The following is a 23,793-nucleotide window of genomic DNA, read 5'->3' on the forward strand; positions in this document are numbered from 1 at the left end:
GAGAATTGTAGCCCTGTGAAGGGAATAGTGGTCTCCTAATAGCTTTCAGAACCCTTAAGAAACTGCAGTTCCTGGGATGGTTGGGTCGGGGGGAGTCGTCTAGAACTTTATAAAGATCAAAATTTAAAAGATGACAAGGAGGCCATTTTTAGCTGAAAGTCATTGTGACAATGCATTTTTTTTCTCCTGGAAAAATCAGTTAATTTTCTAAAAGCAATTTTTGCTAAACCGATTTAAATGCGAATATAATTCATCTTAAATTATTTACATGCAGCTAAAAACAGCTTTGCTGATACTGTGTGTACTCAATCAATCCTAGAACTCCACCTCACTGAAATCCTAGTGCAATATCAAGATGTGCCACAAGATGGCAGACAAAGTTTAGGAAGCCTCCAATTATTTCAACCCCGCCCTGTCTCTGTTACTGAAATATGTTTAATAATAGTTGCATGCCCAGAAAAAAATGAACATTAAACGCACGTACCAACGCATTATACACCAAGTAATAACATATAGCGGATCATAAGGATTGTGACCTCAGGACAGCTGGTAGGAGGGACAGTCCAGCTGTAAGAAGAACAGGCTTGTTCAGCAGCCTCTCTCACTTTCTCGGGATCTTTTCCCCCTAAGAAAGGGTAACAGAAAGTAAGAGAAATTAGACTGCAGATAGGTGACGAGTTAGGAGGGCGGGGAAAAGTAGAACGAGGCGTTTAGAGAAACCAAGCATGGAGACGAGAGAACATGCTGGGTAGTAAGTACTATGACGCCCTCCAGATGTTTTGCACTACAACTCCCATCGTTCCGAGCGAGCACGGCCAATAGTCAAGGAGGATGGGAGTTGCAGTTCACAACGTCGGAGGGGGGGCACATCGGGTCGCTGAAATAAATCCGTAAAAAGTTAAGAGAAAGTGTTTGCAAAAATAAAACAAAAGCATCGAGTTAAAAATAACCCTCGGGATTAATTCGAGTTGTGTAGTGCCACTTTGTAGTGCCACAACGTTAATGCACATAAAGACACGCTTTTCTTACAGAAATGCCAAGGAAAGGGGCTGTGATGGGAAACACTGTGTGTGTGAGACACTGCAGTACTTTGGACCACGGAATGGCCGCAGGAGGCAAAAGGGCGCAGGAGTGACTTTGCCAATTCCAACGGCGGAGAGGGAGGAGAGGTCTCCTTGCAGCTGAGGAAACGCCGCCCCTCTTCACAGCACCGCCAGTCAGTTGCTAGGATACCCGAGCAGGGAGGGTGGCCCCGGCGGCTCTGCTTAACAAGGCTTCGTTATGCCGTAAAGCACGCTCACCCTCGGCCCCGTTCACTTGCCTTTCGCGCGCGCACGCGTCTGATGCTTTACGGCCTCTCTCGCTTAGCTTCGGCTAAGCTGCAGCCCCGCCCCTTTCCCAATCCTCTTCTCCCCCCCACCTGCCACACCCACTTTCCATCTGCTATTCCAGCACGCAGATGGGGCTGCCGCGTTGACAGGCTCTTCCCTGCGTCTCTCGCGCGCAGCTGGGCGGGCTGCTGGCCGCTGTCATGACGAGCCCAGGGAGGGCAGACGAGCCGGACCGGACGCTTTTCGTGGGGAACTTGGAGAGCCGCGTGCAAGAGGAGATTCTCTACGAGCTTTTCCTGCAGGTACAAGGGGCGGCGGGGGCGGGGCCACCTTGGCAGGTGGGCGGGGCGATCTGAAAGTGGGAGGGGCTGGCAAGCTGGCGGCAGCAGGGAAGGAATGCTTACAAGGAGCAGCAGATGGAAGATTTTTGTCAGGAGTCTTAAATTCGCAGTATGAAGCAAAGCTTCAGTCCTGCTCCATTCCATCGAGGATGTGTGAAACGTACCAAGAGGTGCCTTAAACAAAATAAAATGGAAAGATAAAATAGTCAACAGAAGCTAGGTATGCCTAAAACAGGGCTTTATTTATTTATGATTTTTTCCCCCTTGTAACTATTCAGGAAGCTAGACATTCAGGGTGGCTGGCCAGTTCTCAAGGTGATTGAAAAAAAGGCAATGCAAAATGAAAACCATGACCATATTCTTAAAACCCAAAAGGGTTGCCACCTTTCCCTCCATGCTAGGACTGTGGTGCTAACCACTTTTTTTTTTTTTTTTGGTACACCAGGCAAAAATTTAAAAAGTGAAGCATTTTGAGGCACAGACGTAAAATTAGGTGAAATGCTACATTTATTTCCCTGTGGCCTGCAAGCCCTGTGGGGGTTGGATTAGAAGACCCTTGGGATCCCTTCCCACTCTAAGATTCAGGGCCGTCTTAAGTAAATTCGGTGCCCTGGCGCGAAGATCCCTCTGGCGCCCCTCGTGCTCCGCCGGGCAGCCAGAGGGCGCAGAGGAGCAGGTGGGGATGCTGCCAGCTGTGCTCCACCTCCGCCTCTGCCTGCTCGGCCGAAGCGCGCAGCGCGGCACTGCCGTCCAGGGAGCCCTGGCTGCAGCGCTGTCGGGAGGCTTGCTGACGGCCTCCCCACGTCTGCAGCCCGAGAAGAGGTGGGTGAGAGCGGCGCTGCCGGCAGGGCTGGAGGGCGCAGGCGCCCTCCTCAGGCCATGGCGTCTTGCGCCAGTAGCCTCAATAGCTAAGACGTCCCTGCTAAGATTCTATTATTCTATGTTCTCCCCATCTTCTCAAAAATTCTCAGACAACCACTGAAAGTGATGGGAATGGAAGTAAAGGAAGGAGATGTGATTGATAAACATATTAAATGTGGGGAACTTCCCAGAGAATGGTTGCAATCTTAAGAGGAAAGGGCCTCTCTCTTTGTTTCCCAGGTGTCCAATAATTCATACATACTTGCTATCATTCATTGCTTTCCAGTTTTAACCACAACTTAATCATGGTTCTTGTTGTGTTTTGGCATGCCAAGCAACTGATAACAATAGCTTACCACACCCTTAACAATAAACACAAAATAAATGGGGGAAGGTTCATGGTTTCCTTATGTTACTTCATCAGGCTAACTGCTAGCATCTTGTTTGGACTTATCCCCTCTTTCTACAGTGATATCACTGGAAGACCGTTCCTTTGTTCTGTGTTCTTCATATCCTTCCCATTTTGGTTTTCTTACTTCTACATGGATACTTATATTTCATAAAGCAGAAATGATTTCATCTCCAGTAGCACAGCACAAATAATCTATGACAGGAAGGTTCTGCTTGTTCCCACCTTCACTAAATTGGCACCTAATAGCTTTCTAATAACTTTGTTACATGCATATGATTCACCCATTCTTTGTACCTCTGAGCTGGTAAAACAGAAATAATGATAAATTAGATGTTTTAAAGCTTTAAAAAATCTAGCTGTGCCTGTAGCTTTCTTGAGCAGATATTTTTATTTATTTATGAACAGGGAGATCTACATGTTAAAAAGAACAAGCACCAGAATACTTGATTTGCTCCTTCCTCTCCTTGAAGAACTCCCATCATCTGCAGTAGGCAACCTTGAACACCAGACTGGAAAAATGTTGCTTCAGTGAAACTTGTCTTTTCCGGGGTGGGGCGGTGAGATAAAACTGACAAAAACAAACATTGATTCTCCTTTGGTAAAGCTGAAGGCTTCAGTTATGACTCTGTCAGATGTGATGTTTCCTTTTAAAACATTAGAAAATGTATAGAGCCATTATGTTGAGCAGCAACTGATATTTGACACTATTGAATACTGGCAAAATACAAAGACATCTAGCTTGTTTTCTGTGAGTTGTCACATTCTTATCACATGTCACCTTTCAGTTTCATCAAGACAGAAGTGGGTTTTATTGATTAATTCAGAAAAATCTGTTTTCACAAATTCCTGCCTGAATCTGTTATAATGAAGAGATGCTGAAGATCCATATAATTTCATTTTTTACTAGTTTTTAATATATACCTATCCCTCAATCATATTTTACCTGTATACACAGCAGTTAAAAGAAGGAACAATGTCTGTTTATACCGGTAGTAAGAACATAAGAACAGTCTGCTGTATCAGGCCAATGGCCGATCAAGTCAAAGATCCTGTTCTCACAGTGGCCAACCAGATGCTTGTGGGAAACCTGTTCTCACATGGGCATTCTGCTGGATTTCGTATAAAGCCTGAGGAGTAAATGTGAACAGGATTACACACAAAAAAACCCTGATTAATCATTCTGCTCTTTGGGCTGTAGACTCATCTCTGCCTGACAAGAGCTTCTGCTCGTTTGAAGTGTCAGAATTTCTTCATCTTATTTCCCTTGCTAATCTAGCACAGAAAAAGATCAAGATACATACAGTCTATTAACCAACAGCTGGTTCTATCTCTTCTTGGATAGCTCTTATATTTACCCGTAGAACCCTCTACAGTTTTACACTTCCCTGTTGTTTGTACAGTATAACTCATGTACAGCAATCAAATTTCAACTCCTCCAAAATGAACAGCCAGATGTGTAGAGTTCATGTAACTCCTTTTTTTAAACCACATGCACTGGTTGCCAGTTCATTTCCGGGCCCAGTTCATTGTGCTCACATTAGTGTTTAAATCCCTGAATGATTTAATCCCCAAATATTTGAAAGACTGCTTCTTTCTCTACAAATGTTCTTGGGTATTAGGATCAGCAGAGGGAGCCCTCTTGGTATTTTCACCAGCCTCAGAAGTTCATGGAATGGCAGCCTTGAACAGGGCACTCCCTGTGGCAGTCCCTATGCTGTGGGAATCCCCCCCCCAAAGGAAAGGCACCTTCATTATGGAGTTATGCTGAAGACACACCTCTTTACCTTGGGCTTTGACACCTGAGATTTTTATATATAGGACCCACCTTATTCTCTTGACTGTAACAGGTTTAAAGATAAAGGTAAAGGGACCCCTGACCGTCAAGTCCAGTTGTGGACAACTCGGGTTGCGGCGCTCGTCTCGCTTTACTGGCCGAGGAAGCTGACGTTTGTCCGCAGACAGTTTTTCCGGGTCATGTGGCCAGCATGACTAAGCCGCTTCTGGCGACCCAGAGCAGCGCACGGAAATGCCGTTTACCTTCCCGCTAGAGCGGTACCTATTTATCTACTTGCACTTTGACATGCTTTCGAACTGCTAGGTTGGCAGGAGCTGGGACCGAACAACGAGAGCTCGCCCCATCGCGGGGATTCGAACTGCTGACCTTCTGATCGGCAAGCCCTAGGCTCTGTGGTTTAGACCACAGTGCCACTGCGTCCCTTGTAACAGGTTTACAACAGTGTTAATATTGTATTTTAAAATTGCTGTAGGACTCAGAGACCTTATGGTGAAAGGTGGGTAAGAAATAACAACAACAATTATATTTTGGACGGCCTACATATATCCCCCCAAAAATCCTTAAGTGCTTTGCTAGTTGCCACAGTACATGTAAATTGGATTGATAAACTAAATAGAATAAAATGTATGAATAAAATGTGAGATTTGCAGGCTTTGAATATGTCATGGAAATCTTTGTATATTAAAGTAAAATTACAGCATAATGGCATGTGTTTGTTGCAATGCTGAAATAGCTGGTACCCAATATTATATACCTTTTTTCCTTTTCTGGTCCAGCAAGCCTTAGAATCAGCAAATGAAAAGCTGTTTCCTTCCTGGGATTTATGAGAAAGTAATGCTTAAGTTTCTTGCAGGCTGGACCGGTAACCAAAGTGACCATATGCAAGGACAAAGATGGAAAACCCAAGACTTTTGGATTTGTCTGCTTTAAACACACAGAGTCAGTGCCTTATGCCATAGCTTTGCTGAATGGGATTCGTTTATATGGAAGACCAATTAAAGTGCAATATCGGTTTGGTAGGTTTAGCTACCTGCCAAGATTTTTTTTTTTTACAAAACTTGGGCATATAATGCACAATCCTGATGTGAAAAGTGATTGTTACTATGTTAGTGGATCCATATTTAATGCATTAAAAAAACAATTCTGAGAGCATAAGAATTCTCAAACTAATTGGTATATTGCATTTTTACCCTTTAAGACATCCCACTTTCGCAAGAAGGTGGAAAAAAATCCTGAGTTTATCACAGTAAAAATATGATCGCGTAATAGATATATTCTTTTGGGAATTAATAATGAATGAGAGCTGAATCTTACAAAATATATTATTATTTTACAGTCTGTACTTTGTTACCCTCCTAGCAGAGTGCAACATTGTAATGTGTACACTTGAAACTGCTGGTCTTTTCCAAATTCCTTTAGTTCAGACTTTCAAAATGTCTTTGTACAAAACTCCCCCCTCTATTACGTCCATGTAGCAGGTTAGATGCAGCATTGTTCTGTAATCTTTCTATCAAAACTATGTTGTAATTTTTCCATTTTTTTCAATAGAAAACTTCAAATGTAGTGGCTACCAATATCATAAATTAGAAATGTAGTCTTTCTTTGAAGAGTTGTCAGCCTGTTACGTTATAATCTGCAAATCCTTTTTTATCACTGCTAATCTCTAGTGAATCTTCACGACCACTTGCAAGTTGAAATATATCAATGAATCACAGTTATTCAGAAACTTACCTTGGCCAGGATCCATATAATGTCTTGGTTTCACACAAGGATCTTGTGCGTTAGCCTGGGAAAACTTGTAATTTTTGTTCTTTGAATGTATCTGGCCAACATGATAAATCATTAACTGTTTTTGAACCTTTCAGCCATTTCAATAGCAGTCTGCCATATGCTATTAAAGACTGCTGTTTGAGGAAAAAACTAGTCTAGAACCCACTTTTTAAATTGTTTAGGGAAGTTTTTAATATTTGATGTTTTATTCTGTTTTTAATCTGTTGGGAGCCGCCCAGAGTGGCTGGGGAAACCCAGCTGCATGGGCGGAGTATTATTATTATTATTATTATTATTAATAATAATAATAATTCATGGGGATCCAACTAAAGCTGCAGTCCTAACCATTACTAAAAAGCAAGTCTCATCAAATTCAATGGGGCTTATTCCCCAATAAGCAGTCTTGGGTTTGCAGTCTAAGTCATAATCAAAGAACTACTGGAAGCAACAGACATTTACTGTAAGTATATTTATTCAATGGGTCTGCTCTTAAATATAGCCTGAATATTACCCCAATTCTTGGAGACCAATAAAGAATTACCATTGGGGCTTGCTATGATAAAAAACGCTTCCCATATTAACTACTGAATAATGTGCCCATTAAAAAGTTTGCATAAAAGTAGATTGGGCTTTGTGAATGGAAAACTACAGGAGAAGTTTGGCAGGATTTACTGGGTTTTTGGAGATGGTGGAAATTGTAGCTTGGTATTAGATAGTTTATTGTAAATACCAATTAAAATTAAAACCAAGTGCATAACCTAATTATAGTAGTATGATTGCTGAATTTTGTTTCTATATTGGACTTCATTTCTACATTGTAAAGTATATTAAGCGTTCGGGAGGGGGAATGAAATCAACTTTTGACTAGACCAATTTTAATTATTTTAAAAATTATTATTATTCCATTCATAGGGAGTTCCCACTGTGTAGAGTTAATCAATCATTGCCAGACTGTGGAACATGATATACAGTCATCAACACACAGGTAATGGCTTTTTCCAGTATAAAAATATCATGGAGTTTAGTTTAGACACAACCTCTGTTCTGATACTCGATATTATGTGGTATATGTGCACTGAAAGTATAGACTAACCGTCCAAAATGTTCAGTTCCCCACTCCCTTCTAGTGCCATATCAATTTTAGCTCCCTAAAGCAATAATCCAATCATTTTTGCATTCTGAATTAGTTCCTAAATTATGTATAATGTTCAGCCTTAATGTCTGTCCTATCCTATGTTTACTTGCAAGTAAATTCTGCTGTGGGATTTATTCCCAGGTAAGTATGTGAGAATCACAGCCTTAGCATATTCCCATCTGAAGGGACAAGAAGTTCTATAAGCTGACGTAGACTCCAGTTCTATCCCCTGACTCGCAGTAACAGGGCCTGATGGAGCAGCACAGTGAGTGCTGCATCTGCAGCCACAAAGTTTAAGCTGGGAGGGGCAAGAAAGTGTGGGAGGGGATGGACAAGACAAAATGCTCCCAGACTGTCACAGTGGAGAGGTCCATATCAAATTATGGCAGTGGGGTCCACACAGGATCCAGCAAATTCTGTGCTGGCACTGCCCCCATTGTAGTAGTTGCCATTTGGGCAGGTGCATTTGACCACTACTTGCTGATGGGTAGAACTCCCTGACAGTGGAGAGTGGTAGAGATAGGCAGGGCTGGGTTGCTCTGCTACACTTTAAATCTGTACAGATTTATCTGGGAGTAAATCCTGCTGAACATGCAAAGGATTGTGTTGTAAAGAGCCAGTGTGGTGTAGTGGTTAAGAGCGGTAGACTCGTAATCTGGGGAACCGGGTTCGTGTCTCCACTCCTCCACATGCAGCTGCTGGGTGACCTTGGGCTAGTCACACTTCTTTGAAGTCTCTCAGCCCCACTCACCTCACAGAGTGTTTGTTGTGGGGGAGGAAGGGAAAGGAGAATGTTAGCCGCTTTGAGACTCCTTCGGGTAGTGAAAAGCGGGATATCAAATCCAAACTCTTCTTCTTCTTCTATATATGTATGTATTGAAAAATGAGTAAATCTATTAGCATTCACTCACCATATTCCCCCTACTTGCTCTTTTTATAGGAATTTAGAGCCTTATGGTGGTACTCCATTACCTCTAAGTCCTTTTCAGGTGAATAATAGTCCACCACAGGGTTATTCTGCCTTTCAGAACATGGTAAGTTTGAAATAATGATCACAAATCTATCACAACAATAGATAGTGTAGAGACACTTTATAGGATGTGTAATGGAAGGGGAAACTGCCAAACGCACAACTTGTGGAAACTCTTTCCCCCCTTCCCATGCTATGGCTTTAGTTATGAACCTGCACCCATACCTGAGCAGCTGCTTAGTGAAGCCAAGATTATAGCTGGCAATTTGCCCCTCTGAGCCAGCTGTGCCAACATCCTTCCGGAAACAGAAAATGACTTGACTCTGCAACAAAACTCATTGTGCTAGGCTGTCTTTAGTATTGCCTAGCCATGTCTGATAGATCCAGGCCAATGAGTTTGTAACCACTTTGCTAGTCATGCTGAGCTACAGCAAAATTTGCCTTTCTTCAAAACAAACAAAACAACCCCCCCCACAAACACATTTATGTCCTCAGCACTTCCAATATGAAGCATTCTAGTTGTGAACATCAATTATATAAATGAGATGGAATCATTCTTTGATTGCTTACATTGGCATGTCTGCCTCACATAATTTCTGTTTCTATATCTTGTTAAGACCCCCTTTAAGAACCTTATACCTTAGTGTGTCGTGCTTGAACTGGAAATGGTTTTAGAAGCAGACCACAGTCATGCCAAACTTCGTATCTATAACCAACATGTGTGTAGTGTGTAAGAATTATTTGATTTTTACAGTCTACCTGATAAAGGACTAGTGTAAATCAAAGCTTGCATACTGACAGAAACATGTCCAGTACCTTTCATTTTCTAGAACTAATGTAGCAATTCTCTTCCAAACTTTAAAATATTAATTTACCTTCTATTTTCTTCTAGATGACGTATTTCTTAGCACACCAATATACCCCTTATAATCCAATGGGACAGCAATTTCCTTGCTATCAGATGGCATCACCACCGTCGTTTCCAAGTTTTCCTATTCCAGCCTATCTGAATCCAGGACAAACCTCTTTTGAATGTGTGTACCCAGAGCCAAAGAATCACACACAGTATCTGGTTAACAAAGGTTCATCTAAAAGGAAAAGGTCTCAGGAAACTAGTGACAGTGATAGTAGTGTGGGAAATGACAGGAAAAAACCAAAAAGAAAGTCAACAAAAATCTAAGGACATAAATATGTGTACAATGGGGTTGACTACATAGTGCCTATTTGCACTCTACTAAGAAATAAGACATGGCTATTGTGGTATATAAGATTATTTATAATGGTTTAAGGTAAAGTATTATAGAAGTTACACTCCGATTAAAAGGGAGAAATAGCATTTTTTGTATTTTTTAAAATCACCTTACTACTTCACAGAAAAGAATATACAAAGCATTGTAATCTCTTCTAGTAACTTTGTCCACAGTAATTTAGCCTGGCTTGCAGTTATTCAAAACGGTTTATATAGTTTTTGGTCCTCGTGATTCCTTGCATGGCTGCAGGAGTTCAGCCAATTGGAAATGCATAAACAGCATGTGGAGTTACCCTTTTCAGCTTTCCCACATCATGGTGGAGAGTGGGGCATTCAAACATGTAAATGAAACAAAATACTTGTGTACATGGAAATCTAACATGTTAGGTTTAGGCTTAAATTAAGCACTTCCCTCAACTATGCTAGCTTTCCTTGTGGAAGTTGTTTGTTTGTTATTAATGTGGAGAAACATGCAAATATATAACTGCTCACTTACTGGTTCAAAAGGGTCATAACACTTGTTATTTCTGCATGTTTGAGTTGGCTTTAAGGCCGCAGTCTGAAGCAACCTGCAGCTTGATTCAGCTTGAGGATCTAGTGCCACGAAATTCTGCGGGATTTACTCCCAAATAAGTGCAATATGATTGCAGTCTCACTTGGAAATCTAAGAACTGTATTGGAACCAGAAGGATTTCATTCTGAGTAAATATATTTATGAAAAGAATGCCAAATCCAAGGGACACAAATAAGAATATTACTGGCTGCTATTGAAGGAGACATGAGAATGAAGTAAATTTTCTCTGAAGATATGCCTTGCTTGCAAAGTTGTTTATGAATTCAAGGGACTAGTCTTGCAATTCTGGATTGCAGAGTATATATAGGCACACATTATTAGTTAAGTTCTTTCCCATATGCAAATGTTGAAAGGCTTGAATTTTCATGCGATGTCACAATGTGATGTAGGTAAACAATAAAGTTTATTGCTAAAACCTGGTTTTGATACTTGGCAAGATATTTCTATTTCATGACCTATGCAGATATGTCTTATTGCTGTAAAACTGACAAGAGAGAACAATTGGTTACTTTTCTATTACTGACAGAAACTCAGTTATTTTTAATATTTCAGTTACAGTCTTGGGTCAGAGTCACCCATTTACATTCATACTTTTTCGTGTTGCATACAGTGTTTTTCTATGACGTCAGTTCATGCACCTGCTGGTTCCATGCAGTTATGTGTAGAAATCAAGTTGTGTACAGTACATGCAGCTTTCTGTGAATCACATCACAGGCTACATTCAACTGCACTGTTACAAGGAAATGCATTCTCTTGTAGAACTGACATACTGTATATTGGAAGTCCTGACCTTCCAAGTGCCATATACATAGATTCCACAGGACTTCATTACAGACAATGGTCAGAAACATTGCAACTTTGGGAGAGTAACCCCTCCCACTTTATTCCCATGTGCATGTTAAGTATTACTTGTGGGGGGAGGGGGGAACAATCCTTACCTGCTTCCTGGCTGATCAGTCATCAGTACATTTCTAGTCATCGATAATATTTTTGATAGGAAGAATTCTGAAGTTCCTACACACTAATTCATAGAAACGTTAAAAATGTCGCTGCATTTAATATGCACATATTTGGTTTTTAAAATGGTGATAAGTACCATTAAGGCCAAGCAGGAATGGAACTGTGGTGGGGAGGGGGAGTTTAACCCTCCCACAATCCAAATTAAAATCTCTCCTTCCTCCTTGCTCTTTGCATTGGGAGGGACTATTCCGCTGACCAGTCATGGTGATGTGCAACCACGTATTCATAAACAGGTTGTGCTGGTTTCTTGGCATCTGCCTGGGAAACTATGAAAAAGAAAAGCTAGATGAACTTACTTATTGCAGTAAACTAGCCTGAAGGGAAGGATCCAGAAGCTTGCTGGCTATCTTTTGGAAGCATAGGTTCTAACATGTCCAGTTCTGTGGGAAACAGGGCAAGGTGTTCCAGCATGCATAGGCTTCTATGATGATTCTATTTGATTTCCATATTAAAATTTGGATTGAGGATACTCTTTAGGAAAATCAGCCCAGTCTTAAGCAAGGTAGTATAATCTCTGAGTCCTGGGCAAATCACAAATACTGTAATTACTAAACTCTGAATAACCCCAGGTGGCAAAAGCAGATCTTAGTCTAGTCCGGGGTGAGGAACCCGTGGACCTCCTGGTGTTTGGTGAACTGGAACTCCCATCATCCAGCAGCATCCGGAGTGCCCCACAGGTTTCTTACATCTCTGATCGCCGCCTCTCGCCCTTACTTCACTTCACGGCTGTGTTCTAACGCGTCGGAAGCAAGGGGAAAGGCGTGTGCTGTTTCCCCGCTAACAGAAGCAAGTCACTATTGACACACGCGGGAGAGAGAGGAGCGCGCGGGCGCAGACGTCAGGACTTTTGCTTTGGAGATAAATCGCGCATCTCCCCATTCACCTTTCTATTCAACGCTGTCCCCGGGCGGCTGAGCTCGGGAGCTCCGCCCCCGATTTGCCGTCGGCGGCTAGATTGGTTCCTTTCGCTTTCAATCGGAGGAGCCGAGCCTGTCGATGCAGTCGTCGTCCGGGGGGGCTGCTGCTGCTGCTAAGCGGAAATCATCTGTTGCTGAAGCTGCGCTAGGGACGACGGCCGCTGACCCTTCGGAATCAGCCGGGGATATGCCGGGGAACTCGTGGGCCAACAAGGGGGGCTCCTACGAGCGCCTCCGGCCCTTCAGCCGAAAGGTAATTAATTGCAAGGCGACTCGCCCACAGATAGATGGGTTTTGCATGGTGTTGGGGTGGGGGGAGGCGGAGCGCGCACGCGTAAAATCCGACTAGGTGATTCCAGGCGGTGTGGCTATTTCAGGAAATCATTGTCCTTTAGCTTCCAAAAGCACTCTGCCGTCCCCGCTCCAACACACACGCACGCGGAAGGTTGGGCTGGGAAATCCTAAGAGACCCCCAGAATAATAATAAAAAGGTGGATAATATGGTTTTTCTCCAGAAAGACATCCTGTGGCCTCCTGCTCAATATACTTGGGATGTTGTATGAAGGAGGATTGGTTCCTACTGTGCTTCCCGTCACTTGTTGAGGAGCGCTAGTTATGCTGAGTATGCTCTGTGTTCAGATAGGTGCTGGGAGGGACCCCTAGGGTGCTCTGGTTAAAATGCTAAGAGGCTCAAGGGTACAGGTTAGGATACAGGCTGCGTCTGGCCAAAGCATAAAGGGGGACGGGTAAAAGGCAGCCGAAGAAAATGAGTGGCTCCTCTCTGCAGAGGCTGGGCCTGGAGGCAGAAGCTTACATCTGTATGTATCAAGGTCTCAAGCAGCTTCCGAGCTTGATCAGGTGAGCCCTTTGCATTCTGAAAGTTGTTCTTTTCTGCTGACAGCTTGTAAGCATAAAGACCCAGAGGAGTTTATCAACAGGTAACTTCTTATTTTGGAAGTGGACTCACAACTACCTGGAAGTTGCATGCACCCTCAGATCTGGAAGATCCTGTTCTCTCATGTTTGGTATCTGGGCGGTGAGAGTACTTAGTGAAAAGGATAATACACTCAGAATGCCCTTAAATGAGTTGTTAGTCACTTTCACTCTTGACACAAAGGGCTGAAATAGAAGTGAAGCAGATTAGTTGTGATCAAATTTCCTATCTGGAAAGCCACTTGAAAGGAGGAAGGGTGGGAATTGAATTGGTGTCCAGGTGCTGCTGCTGCTGTGCTGGGGATACTTAATTAACCCTTTTGCCCCATTCCGTTGTCCTGATCAAAATCACACACATCTGTACACACATCCCAAACTGTTACTAACTCTGCTGATTGAAGTAATGGGGCTTTGAGAAGCTGAGATTTAAGGAAAGAATGCACAAAGGAGGCAGGTTTCCAAATAGAAACAGAAGCAGGGAGTTTGAAAAAAAAAAAGAATTGAGAACAAGTCTCACCCATTTCTTAGGGGAAAAATATGTGTGTAGTAGACAGACTAGATGCCTCCTAAGCCCTTTAACTTTTACCTGCCCTAAACCTCTTTACAGAACCAGCCATTGTGACTTTGGTTGGATCTACAATACTTGATTCAGTCATAGTTCCTTCAGTCCCTATTGTTTAAGTATGTCTATACTGTATGTATGTCTTTTGGCATGCATACGAAAAATAAAAGATCTAGAAATGTATCGTCCGTGAAGTGCCCCACAGTTTGATGACACTACATAAATAATAATATGCAGATTAGAATACTTTGTGTAATTCTTATTTCATATAAATCTGATAGCAAAGTCGTAGACTTCTTCTGAATTGCACTTTTTATATATAGGCTGGACACAGAGAGAAGGCTTTAGCCTAGTTTTTTGTTTTTGCTTTTTTACAGAAATGCAGTCCTGAAGAAAGTGCTTCCTTTTTAAGCAAGATAACATATTCCTGGTATAGCAGGTACAAAAGTTATATATGTTGTTTTAAATTTACAATAGAGGTCCTTGTGCTTAACCAGAAACTGGAAAGATAGGAAAGCTTTTAAAGCCTTGTCTTATAATTGATTAAAGGTTTAATTATTTGTTTTAAGCCACACACACCCCAGAACAAACACACACTTCCATGTAGGTCTGCGGAGAAACATGTCCCACGTTGATGTATCACCCTTCGTCAGAGGCCTTATGCCTCTGAATACCTAAGTTGCAGGGAACAACAGGTGGGCAGAGTGCTGTTGTGTACAGGCTTCTTGCATACTCACTTCCCTACGTCAACAGAACTCATACTAAGATTCCCCCCCCCAATGTTCTTTTTGAACTCCTCTTGGAGAATTTGAAATATCTAATATTGCTAGGTGAGTCAGTCATCACTAAGTATTATGTTATTATGTTAATTACCTGTGGTGGTTTTGCACTCTTTACATCTTTTAAATCATGGGCTTGTTTTGAAAAACAGTCTAGATTGAACGGCTAAGCACGTAAATGATACTGGCTGCAAATGAGATATTAATATAAGCTGCAACTCTGTGTGTAGCTGCATGTGCTTGCGTCTCATACATGTATATGGATGCATAGGACTGCAAGCCATTGTACAAGATTTGGGATGGCCATCAGCTGACCAGACAATGATTTCATGATCAGCAGGCTGTCACTCCTGTTTAAGATACTTCCTCTTTATATAGGCTGCAGTGCTGCTTTCCCCCAGCTCTGCCTCTTTCAAACTTCCTGTTCTTCAGTACTGGCAATTTTCTCTGTTGGGAGATGGACAGTAATGTTGGCTACAGTATCGAACCTTTGACATATTCTTTAAGGATGTTCCCTCTGAGGAACTTCCCTCAGGCTGCTCTTCTTGATGTGTTCTGTTTTGGAGCCATCTTGCCACCTGTCTCCCTGCTGTTGTCAGAATGGTCATATTTTCTTGTCACAATATTGTGGTTTACAGTGAGTGAGCAGCATGCTGCTACATGTAGCCTGAACTCTCCCATTTTGCCTCTCCCTTGGCGTCTGTGGGAGAAACCAATCATGGAGCTGCAATCAAGGTTGGCTCCTCGTGATAAACCAACCAGGGATCCTGGTTACTAGATGCTCCCAAACAAGCCAGGATTCATCAGCCAACAACAAATTATTTCTTCTGCTTGTGCCAGGAAAGTAGCAAAAGGGGAGCAATTGGGCTGCGTACAGCAGCACACTGTTGGTTCACAGTAAACCATGATAAGACAGTAACTTCTGTCTTGCATACTGTGCTGCCCTCACGTTTGAATGCTCCTTTGGCTTTATTTTCATAAGCTGAAATGTAAAATGCAGTTGTAATTACCCATAGTGTAGAACCTCTGACCTTTTTTGGATTGTGTGAGCAAGTTTGGCCCCTATTCCTATTTTCCTGCATACTTCTAAAGCATGCCATGGAGGTTTCATAACTGTTCACAGGACAGATGAGGGGAGTGAGTAACCAACACTATTTCCTTTTATTATTATGGAAGCAAATCACATGGAACATTTTTCCTGCAGTCACTTTGTTGATTTGACAGTGTTTTATAGGAGATGTTGGGTGGAACAGGGAACTAGATTTTAACTATAGAAATAAGCACTTTCTCAATTCTCTTCTCACTCCTTTGTTTTACTATCTTGTTGGTTGTTGGTTGTTATTTATCTTCAAACTGTTTTGTGACTAACTTGTCTTTTAACAGATTTATAACTTTAGGCTCTAAGAAACCATTGGAACAGGAAGACCTGTCCGAACTCATTGAAAGTGTTTCATCTTACATTGTGTGTCCAGAGTTTGAAAAGCATTGGAGAAAGGAAGTATTTAAGAAATCCAAGGACATAAAGGTAATTCTGGTGACAATAAAAAAGATGTCCCTGAAAGAAGCCATGGGATTCCAGAGGCAAGATTTATAACCTGGCCTTTAAGAACTGGAATGACTTTTCATTTCTTAAAGAACTCCTGTGTGACACATGGATAAGCTGCTGCTGTTGCTTCTCATTTTACCTGTTTTCTCCACCCAGTCTGTCTCTTTAGATTGCAATACCTGTGTGATGCTTGCTCAATAGATACATGATTTAATGCCTTAGATGAGTAATCCCTTAGGTGAATCACACAATTTATACCCTCCATGCATAGTGAGAACTGACCATCTGAAGCAGGATGGTGTCTGTTAGAGTTTATGTATGTTGCTCTAGGCAACTACTGGAAATCTGGTTACCACCGATTTAAGCATGTTGGTAGCAATGAACATTGATGTTCCTTTGGAAGCTTGATGCCCTCCACCACATACAAATTGTGTTGCAGTAAACATGTACATGGAGCCATTTTTTAAATGTTACTGTACTGTATATTTATTTGTTTTAGAAGGGTTTTCTTCTGTTGTAGGCAAAGGGCATTTCCATATTTTCAGATCCCATATCTGTTTAATCCACAGGCTCCTGCTTACGAAGATGTGACAAAAAAGCCAATTTCCCAAAAGCCATCTCTCCTTTCACCACTATGGCAAACATTTAAATTTTTATTGATCAAGGTGGCTATTCTGAAAGTTGCAACTGATTTTTTAGCTTTCCTGAGCCCACAGATTATGAAGTAAGTTTGCAGATATACCTTAATATCAAACTGGCAGATCCAGGTGCCTTGGGCTTTTCCAGATCTTCCTGTTGCGTGGTTGAAATTTCTTGCAAAAAAATCTTACAAATGTATCTGTATGTTGAGAGATAAATTAATACAAATTATATGTAATATTAATTAGTTGGAAACCAGCTATTGGCTTGCAGGAGGACTACTCTTCCTAGTAATTGGCCTGGAAAATCTGGACCATTGACAGTAAAATCTGACCTCCTCCGGCTATTTAATTACATACATTTGTCATACCACTTTGTTGATTTTTAAATAATATGCTTTTTAAAATGTCAAGTGTTATTTGGCTTGAAGGAGATAATTTACCAATTGTCCTTCTTGCATGTTGTTACATTTTCAACTTGAATGAAATGCAGGCAGAATTTGCATAGTTTGTTGAAGTCAGAGGTATGTAGTCTGCATTTGAGACATTGACCTGATGTTATCACTTTGAGTACTGCTGCCATCACATGCCTATGTCTGTCAGATAATGTTTGTAGGTTAATCGTTAGCAGCTTGCAGATGGTTACTGTGGGCTGTATCCGGTGGTTACTTTGTGCTAGCAATGAGGTTCTTCTGTTTATGCAAGGTGGAGCACCAGGCTCTCACTTACTTCCCTCGCCTACTGCATCTTTCTCTATCATATCTGATAATGTTACAGAACATCCTTCAGTCATCAAGAGCTGATCAGTAGGTAGGGAGGGTTGGTGGCATCAGGTGCCTTGCCTTGTGAAAGCAGAAGTGCTTTATGCTAACGCAAAGACTCCAAGGCTACTACAGCAGTTGTATTTCACACGTTGAAATGGCATACAGTACAGGTAAGAGCCGTATGCCCTACTACTACTATAGTTGCAACCTGATTTAAAAAATAATTGTAATTGATTGGAACTTGGTTAAATTTGCATATGGATTACAATATTTCTGGTGCATAAATAATAATTCATTTTTTAGATTACTACATGTAGTTCAACCAGCATCACCTTGGGAAAATCTGCTTTCTTCTGCAGTTAAAGGTTGAATACCTCTTTTAGGATGGCGGCTGCCATTTTCAGCTTTTAAAAGGACTTGTGTTAAAAAATATGCTGCCCAGTTCACCATTGACACCTATTTACTGATTAAAGGCTTTCAGTTAATTAAACTTTGCAGCCCTCTTATCACTGTTAACTCTGCTATTAGTGATGCTCAATTTAGGCATGATCCTGTCCCTGCCAGTGGCATATGGAGACTGGGCTGCCTGTGCAAATGCATCAGAGGCCAAGTAGTTTCTGGAATCTGCTGTCAGCATGTTGCAATGAGAGGCATATTTCTATGCTTTCGATATGAAGGTTCCCTGTGTTCTGTGTTCAGGATGGGATGCTGCAGATCATATGGATTGTGTCCCAGGAGCTGAGAGGATATTGGCTGAGAGGATGGTGGCCACACCAACTTACCCATTGCCTTCATCTGCTCTCAGTCACAGGGGGTGGCCTGGCACAGTGAAACCCACCCAGGCATGACATCCAGCTGGTCAGGACCTGGGTGAAACTTGGCATCTTTGTTCAGTGTCCTCCACATTCTAGGAACATGATAAACATCACCCAGGTGTTCCTGGTTTTTCAACTAAGTGGATCTAATGAAAGTTGAAAGCTTATTCACTGTGTTATATGAATAGGAATAGGGTCATAATTTGCTTTAAGAATAGAATAAAATAAAATAAACTTCGCTGTTTTTCATTGCAGGGAAATGATTCTGTTGTGTGAGCATTCCTCTGCTCCACTCTGGAATGGCTATGGGTATGCAGTGGCTCTTCTGCTTGTGGTTGTTATGCAGACACTAATCCAACAGGCCTTCCAGCGCCTTAACTTGCTTACTGTTGGGAAAATTCGAACTGCAGTCACTGGCCTTGTATACAAAAAGGTAATCTCTCCTGTCTGACCATATTGAGGGTGGGGGCAATGATGCCTGCAGAAGGGAAATCCCCACTGCCCCTTCCACACTTAATTCCTCCCAATCCTTGGGTTGTGGGCAGGGGGCCGTAGTAGTATGCTGTTATCAGGGAAAAATTGGACAGAGGCAGCTTGCACAAGTGAATCCGGCTTGTTCAGGCTGCCTTCCAAATTCCCCCTGCCCTGCATTTGAGGTCTTCCCTTCAGGTTCCAGGGTCCTCAGGGGGCACTTAGATCTGCCTTGGGGAACAGAAGGTGAGGAATTTCCTTTTCTTACGTCTCCTCCATGAGTTCTTTCAGAACTGAGTGGCAGGTGCTCTGGTTAAAAACCAAAGTTCACACATTTCATTATATCATCCATCTCTCCTTGGCTGCAGGCTTTAAATTTATCTAGCTCTTCAAGAAAGAAGTATACAACAGGGGAAACTGTCAACTTGATGACAGCAGATATCCAGCAACTCACGGAAATGGCAATCAACCTCAACCTCTTATGGTCAGCCCCCTTTCAGATCCTCCTGGCCATTACCTTCCTTTGGCAAGAACTGGGCCCCTCAGTGCTAGCGGGTGTCAGTGTGCTACTTTTGGTGTTACCAGCCAATGCTTTTTTTGCTGTCAAATTCCAGCAGGTAAAGGTAAGGAATTTCAGCTGGACGTACTGTAGAAAGTTGTTGCATTATAGGGAGACTATCATTTTAATTTGAACGGGTTGCATCCTGAGTTAGGTAAGTAAGTAGAAGCACTCAGGCTTTCCCAGCCGCTGATCCCATTGTTGCCCCCTCATGCCCACCCAAAAGCAGCATTGACTTCAGGGCATGATGGCACTCGACAGTGAGCAGGAGGTCTCCCAAATGCAACAGGTCTGGCGCATTACATGTTGAAGCTAAGTGTGAAGCTACCTGAGGAAAGGTTGGGTTTCTAAGAGAGGTTGGGGTGTTTTATGTGTAGCGTAAGACAGTAGTCATCCTAGAAATAATTTATCTGTCCAGTGACAGGCTTGAAGTGTGAAGTTGAGAAGGATCTTAAATATCTCAGTAAGGAGTGTCTGTGTGAAACAAAGTGCAGTGCCTTTCAAAAGTAGCAACTAAGCTATCTTTGAGTTCAAACACATAGAGTTTTAGTTTTGCTCCAAAGGTGCCTTATCTTTACTTAGATCCTCTGGGTTCCCCTTCATCTAATTATAGTAACTTACTGCTTTTAAACATAAACCCTACCACAAACACTTAATTGAAGACCTCTGCTGTGGAAATAAAGGGAAAATTTTATCTCATAACACATCTAGCACATTACCCAGCACCCATCTTAAGTGAGGGTGTCTGTCACACAAGTTAATACAATCAAATGTCCCAATTGCTAAATGAGATTTATCAAATCTTCTGTCTTTCTAATGCTATATAAACAAAAAGTCCAGTCATCTACCAGTGTAAGTAAATACTACAGTTACTGCCTGAAACATTATTGATTTGCATTCTCATTGGCTGTATCAGTTGTGGGATATTAAACATATATGTCAGGGGTCAGCAAACTTTTTCAGCAGGGGGCCGGTCCACTGTCCCTCAGACCTTGTGGGGGGGCCGGACTATATTTTGAAAAAAAATATGAACGAATTCCTGTGCCCCACAAATAACCCAGAGATGCATTTTAAATAAAAGCACACATTCTACTCATGTCAAAACACCAGGCAGGTCCCACAAATAACCCAGAGATGCATTTTAAATAAAAGGACACATTCTACTCCTCGGACTCCCTGTTTTCTCAGGCCGGGGAACATAAGAATCCCAAACGGGCCCCCACGAAATGAAGCCTTATTCGCCCCTACGGGTTCCCATGGTTGCGCCCGGTGAGAAAACATGGGAGCAGAAAACACCTGAGGCTGCTGGCTTCAGAGAGAGAAAGATTTATTTCCTGCATGCAGAGGTACTTCGGTGTTTAGATAGCCAAGCAAGTACAAAACTAGTCAATTTTCAGACAGTTCTTATAGACAGTTCCCTGGCTCTTCCTCTTGTCCATAAGGAACATTTCCTGTTGTACATTTCCTGTTATACATATAAGGCAAAATGACATTTAGCCCTGAGTTGGTTCATGCGCACTCCAGCAAGGCCACCCTATCTCTGACCTAGGCAACAGTTCCTCTCTGTACAAGGACAGCTACTCTCTGTGCAAGGTCTATTGTTATCTCCAGACACTTAGTCATCATTTTCCAGTGCAATGCAGATCAGAGTTCACAACTTTACAGAGCGGTTTCATACAGAAAAGCTTAACAGAGGCACTTTTATACTTTTATACTTCTAGACTAACAATACATTCAGGTAAATATATACAGGTTAGCTAATTAACTCCTTCCAAAAACACGCTGACTCCTGGACCGTCCGCGGGCTGCATTTAGAAGGCGATTGGGCTGCATCCAGCCCCCGGGCCTTAGTTTGGGGACCCCTGATATATGTGTTATGCAGCATAAAAAAGGAACCTTTAATCCTATAACCTTTATTAATAAACTTTATTGTTTTCAGAAAAGTCAAATGAAGAGTAAGGATCAACAAATTAAACTCCTAAGTGAAATCTTGCATGGAATAAAGGTAAGACAGATAATGAATCTGTATACTTGTTTAATCTGATTATGGAGGATAAAATATGTCTCAATTCATAACCACATGTAGATTATTTTGAGCTAACTTGGTAATAATAGATTATGCACTTCCCCATTTCTGAACAATTATTGTTATTATGATTCATTCCCTTTTTTCACTATCAAAAGTGTGAAAGTTTTCAGGAAGACTGCACTATATTTCTTTCAAGATGACTCTCATATCATTCATTCAGAGTTTGGACTGGGCAAGCTTCTGCCATATAGTGTGCTGCATCACAATCAGGAAATTTCAGTGTTCTAATTCTAATTGATAAAACTAAGCCTAAGTGCATGCAACTGAAACAGCCACATATTACCTGTTTAGCCCTGTTCAGGCTTGCCTCCCTTCTCCTTCCTTTCCTCTGCTTTTTATCTTGTGTTACAACTTAGATTGCAAGCTCCTCAGGGCAGCAACTTGTCCTCTTGCATGCCATAAAGCAGCCTTTCTTAACCCTGACCATTAGTCCTGCTACCTAGGGATGATGGGAGTTGTAGGCCAAAAACATCTGGGGACCCAAAGTTGAGAAAGGCTGCCATAAATTGTCATGCACACTGATGGTGCTAGAGAAAAAACCAATTGCCTCAAGCAGAGGTTCTTCCATTTAACATGTAGAACAGGCTTCCTCAACCTTGGCCTCCCAGATGTTTTTGGCCTACAACTCCCATGATCCCTAGCTAGCAGGGCCAGTGGTCAGGGATGATGGGAATTGTAGTCTCAAAATATCTGGAAGGCCGAGATTGAGGAAGCCTGATGTACTGTAGAATGTCCCTGCCTGAAAAAGAATGGACTACCTGATCACTTTGTTTCTCTTAGGGAAGGGTCTCTGTTTGAGGTAATTGTCAAACTGTGATGGTGTCCTCCAATATAGAATGGAAAAGTTGCCTCTGCATGTAGTAGATCCTACTTTTCACATAAATATGAGGGGGAGGCTGCATGTTTGCACTTTAAATGTACTATAATAACACACGTTTGAGCATAAATTTGTATTTCACAATATTGTTAACTGGTGACAGTGTTTCAAAATGTACGTGTCTGTTTAGATTCTCAAGCTATACGCATGGGAGCCATCATATCAGAAAAAGATTGTGGACATTCGGGAACGTGAAATCAATGTTTTGAAATCTGCTGGCTACCTGACAACATTTTCCATGTTGACGTTGACTTGTATCCCTTTCCTGGTGTGTTTTTAATGAAATAGCACTCATTTATACAGTTGGGTAATTATATATCATACATTTTGTTAGGCACAATACAACCCATTTTGCTACCATTAAGAATGTGTGGTACATATCCAGGTTTTATCACTTCCTGGTTCACAAACCATCAGCATGTGCAGCAATCTTTCTACATTGGGCAACAAATGGAGCAATTTATTTAAAATAAATTTCTTGATTACAAAGTAGGGTTTTGTTTTCATGGTCAGATTTTAATTTGCTGTAACAAGAAAGTAAAGAGTTTGAGTGGGGAGATGCTGAAGAAAACATGGTGGAAGCAAAATAAATTTTACGGAAAGTCTGGGAAATTATATGAATGGAGGAACATTTTAGGATCCAACCCAATGGGTCTATTTAAGCTTAATTTGGAATATAATGCTAGTAAGTAAGACTTATAGTGCATTTATGCTGCTATAACTTTGCAGTTCATTTTGAATGTATACGTTCCATTTTAGCATTGCAGCCTAATGCTGTTTTGGCTTTAGCTGTAGGACAAATCAATACTATCTGCATAGCAAATAGTCTAAAGTGTGCATTACTTATACGCTTGCTTTCTCTATGTATATGAAGGTCTTCAACTTTCAGTTAGAAGTAAGCTAAACTAAGTGAAATGGCACTTAAGAGAGCTTGGTTTTTGCTAGTGGTTTCTGCCAAGGAATCATGTTGAATTGAGTTGTTTCTTGTCAGTCATGCTGTTTATTAGCAAAAACTAAAGCACTGTTCAGTTAGTACTACTGAAAATTGAGCTCTTAACCTATGGGGGGAATCCCATTACTTCTTTCTCTTAAAGGTCTCTTTGACTACATTTGGAGTATATTTTCTGGTGGATGAAGAAAATGTTTTAACCGCTGCTAAAGTGTTTACTTCTATCTCTTTGTTTAATATTTTACGACTGCCTTTGTTAGATTTGCCTACAGCAATTTCTGGAATAGCTCAGGTAAATATACTGTTTGAGCATATGTTAGAAAGAATATTTGTGGTACTTAAATAGCATTTAATAATGTGCATATTTTTCATCTTTTAGTTAACTTTCAAAATGTATTGGTTCATGCTGCTAGATAAAATTGTAAAGGACTTTGCT

The 23,793-nt window shown here is 41.6% G+C and overlaps 2 protein-coding genes across 7 annotated transcripts in view; both read left to right on the plus strand.

The window, feature by feature from the left end:
- Positions 1 to 1,416: 1,416 nt before the first annotated feature.
- Positions 1,417 to 10,035, plus strand: RBM11 (RNA binding motif protein 11). Of its 3 annotated transcripts, none has more exons than XM_033146841.1 (6): positions 1,502 to 1,633; positions 3,351 to 3,432; positions 5,594 to 5,756; positions 7,423 to 7,495; positions 8,586 to 8,679; positions 9,508 to 10,035. In XM_033146841.1, exons 2-6 carry the CDS (start codon positions 3,361 to 3,363, stop codon positions 9,793 to 9,795), a joined length of 690 nt encoding a protein of 229 aa, XP_033002732.1. In that variant the 5' UTR covers positions 1,502 to 1,633; positions 3,351 to 3,360; the 3' UTR covers positions 9,796 to 10,035. The 3 variants fall into 3 exon arrangements, with proteins under 3 accessions (XP_033002731.1, XP_033002732.1, XP_033002733.1); XM_033146842.1 differs by lacking the exon at positions 1,502 to 1,633 and adding an exon at positions 1,719 to 1,892; XM_033146840.1 differs by lacking the exon at positions 3,351 to 3,432 and having other exon boundaries at positions 1,417 to 1,633.
- A 2,280-nt stretch (positions 10,036 to 12,315) lies between these two features.
- LOC117045617 (multidrug resistance-associated protein 1-like) overlaps positions 12,316 to 23,793 on the plus strand; it is a 29,337-nt gene continuing 17,859 nt past the window's right edge. For 2 of the 4 annotated variants that reach the window (XR_004426443.1, XR_004426444.1), the window contains exons 1-9: positions 12,316 to 12,628; positions 14,248 to 14,309; positions 16,033 to 16,174; positions 16,765 to 16,919; positions 18,668 to 18,845; positions 19,252 to 19,506; positions 21,382 to 21,447; positions 22,539 to 22,676; positions 23,503 to 23,649. Coding sequence is in view for 2 of the 4 variants with exons in the window: in XM_033146843.1 (XP_033002734.1) it covers positions 12,455 to 12,628; positions 14,248 to 14,309; positions 16,033 to 16,174; positions 16,765 to 16,919; positions 18,668 to 18,845; positions 19,252 to 19,506; positions 21,382 to 21,447; positions 22,539 to 22,676; positions 23,503 to 23,649 (1,317 nt within the window). In the remaining 2 variants the exon portion in view is untranslated. Of the gene's footprint in view, positions 12,629 to 14,247; positions 14,310 to 16,032; positions 16,175 to 16,764; positions 16,920 to 18,667; positions 18,846 to 19,251; positions 19,507 to 21,381; positions 21,448 to 22,538; positions 22,677 to 23,502; positions 23,650 to 23,793 lie in introns of those variants that run through there. The other 2 variants (XM_033146843.1, XM_033146844.1) reach the window with 2 other exon arrangements.

Source organism: Lacerta agilis, chromosome 4, assembly GCF_009819535.1.
Source record: "Lacerta agilis isolate rLacAgi1 chromosome 4, rLacAgi1.pri, whole genome shotgun sequence".
Classification (NCBI taxonomy): Eukaryota; Metazoa; Chordata; class Lepidosauria; order Squamata; family Lacertidae; genus Lacerta; species Lacerta agilis.

Coding starts and splice junctions, on each gene's coding strand:
- RBM11 (XM_033146840.1), top strand. CDS start 1,532: ATGACGAGCCCAGGGAGGGCAGACGAGCCGGACCGGACGCTTTTCGTG. Junction 5,757..7,422: donor TAAAGTGCAATATCGGTTTG/GTAGGTTTAGCT, acceptor TTCCATTCATAG/GGAGTTCCCACTGTGTAGAG. Junction 8,680..9,507: donor ATTCTGCCTTTCAGAACATG/GTAAGTTTGAAA, acceptor ATTTTCTTCTAG/ATGACGTATTTCTTAGCACA.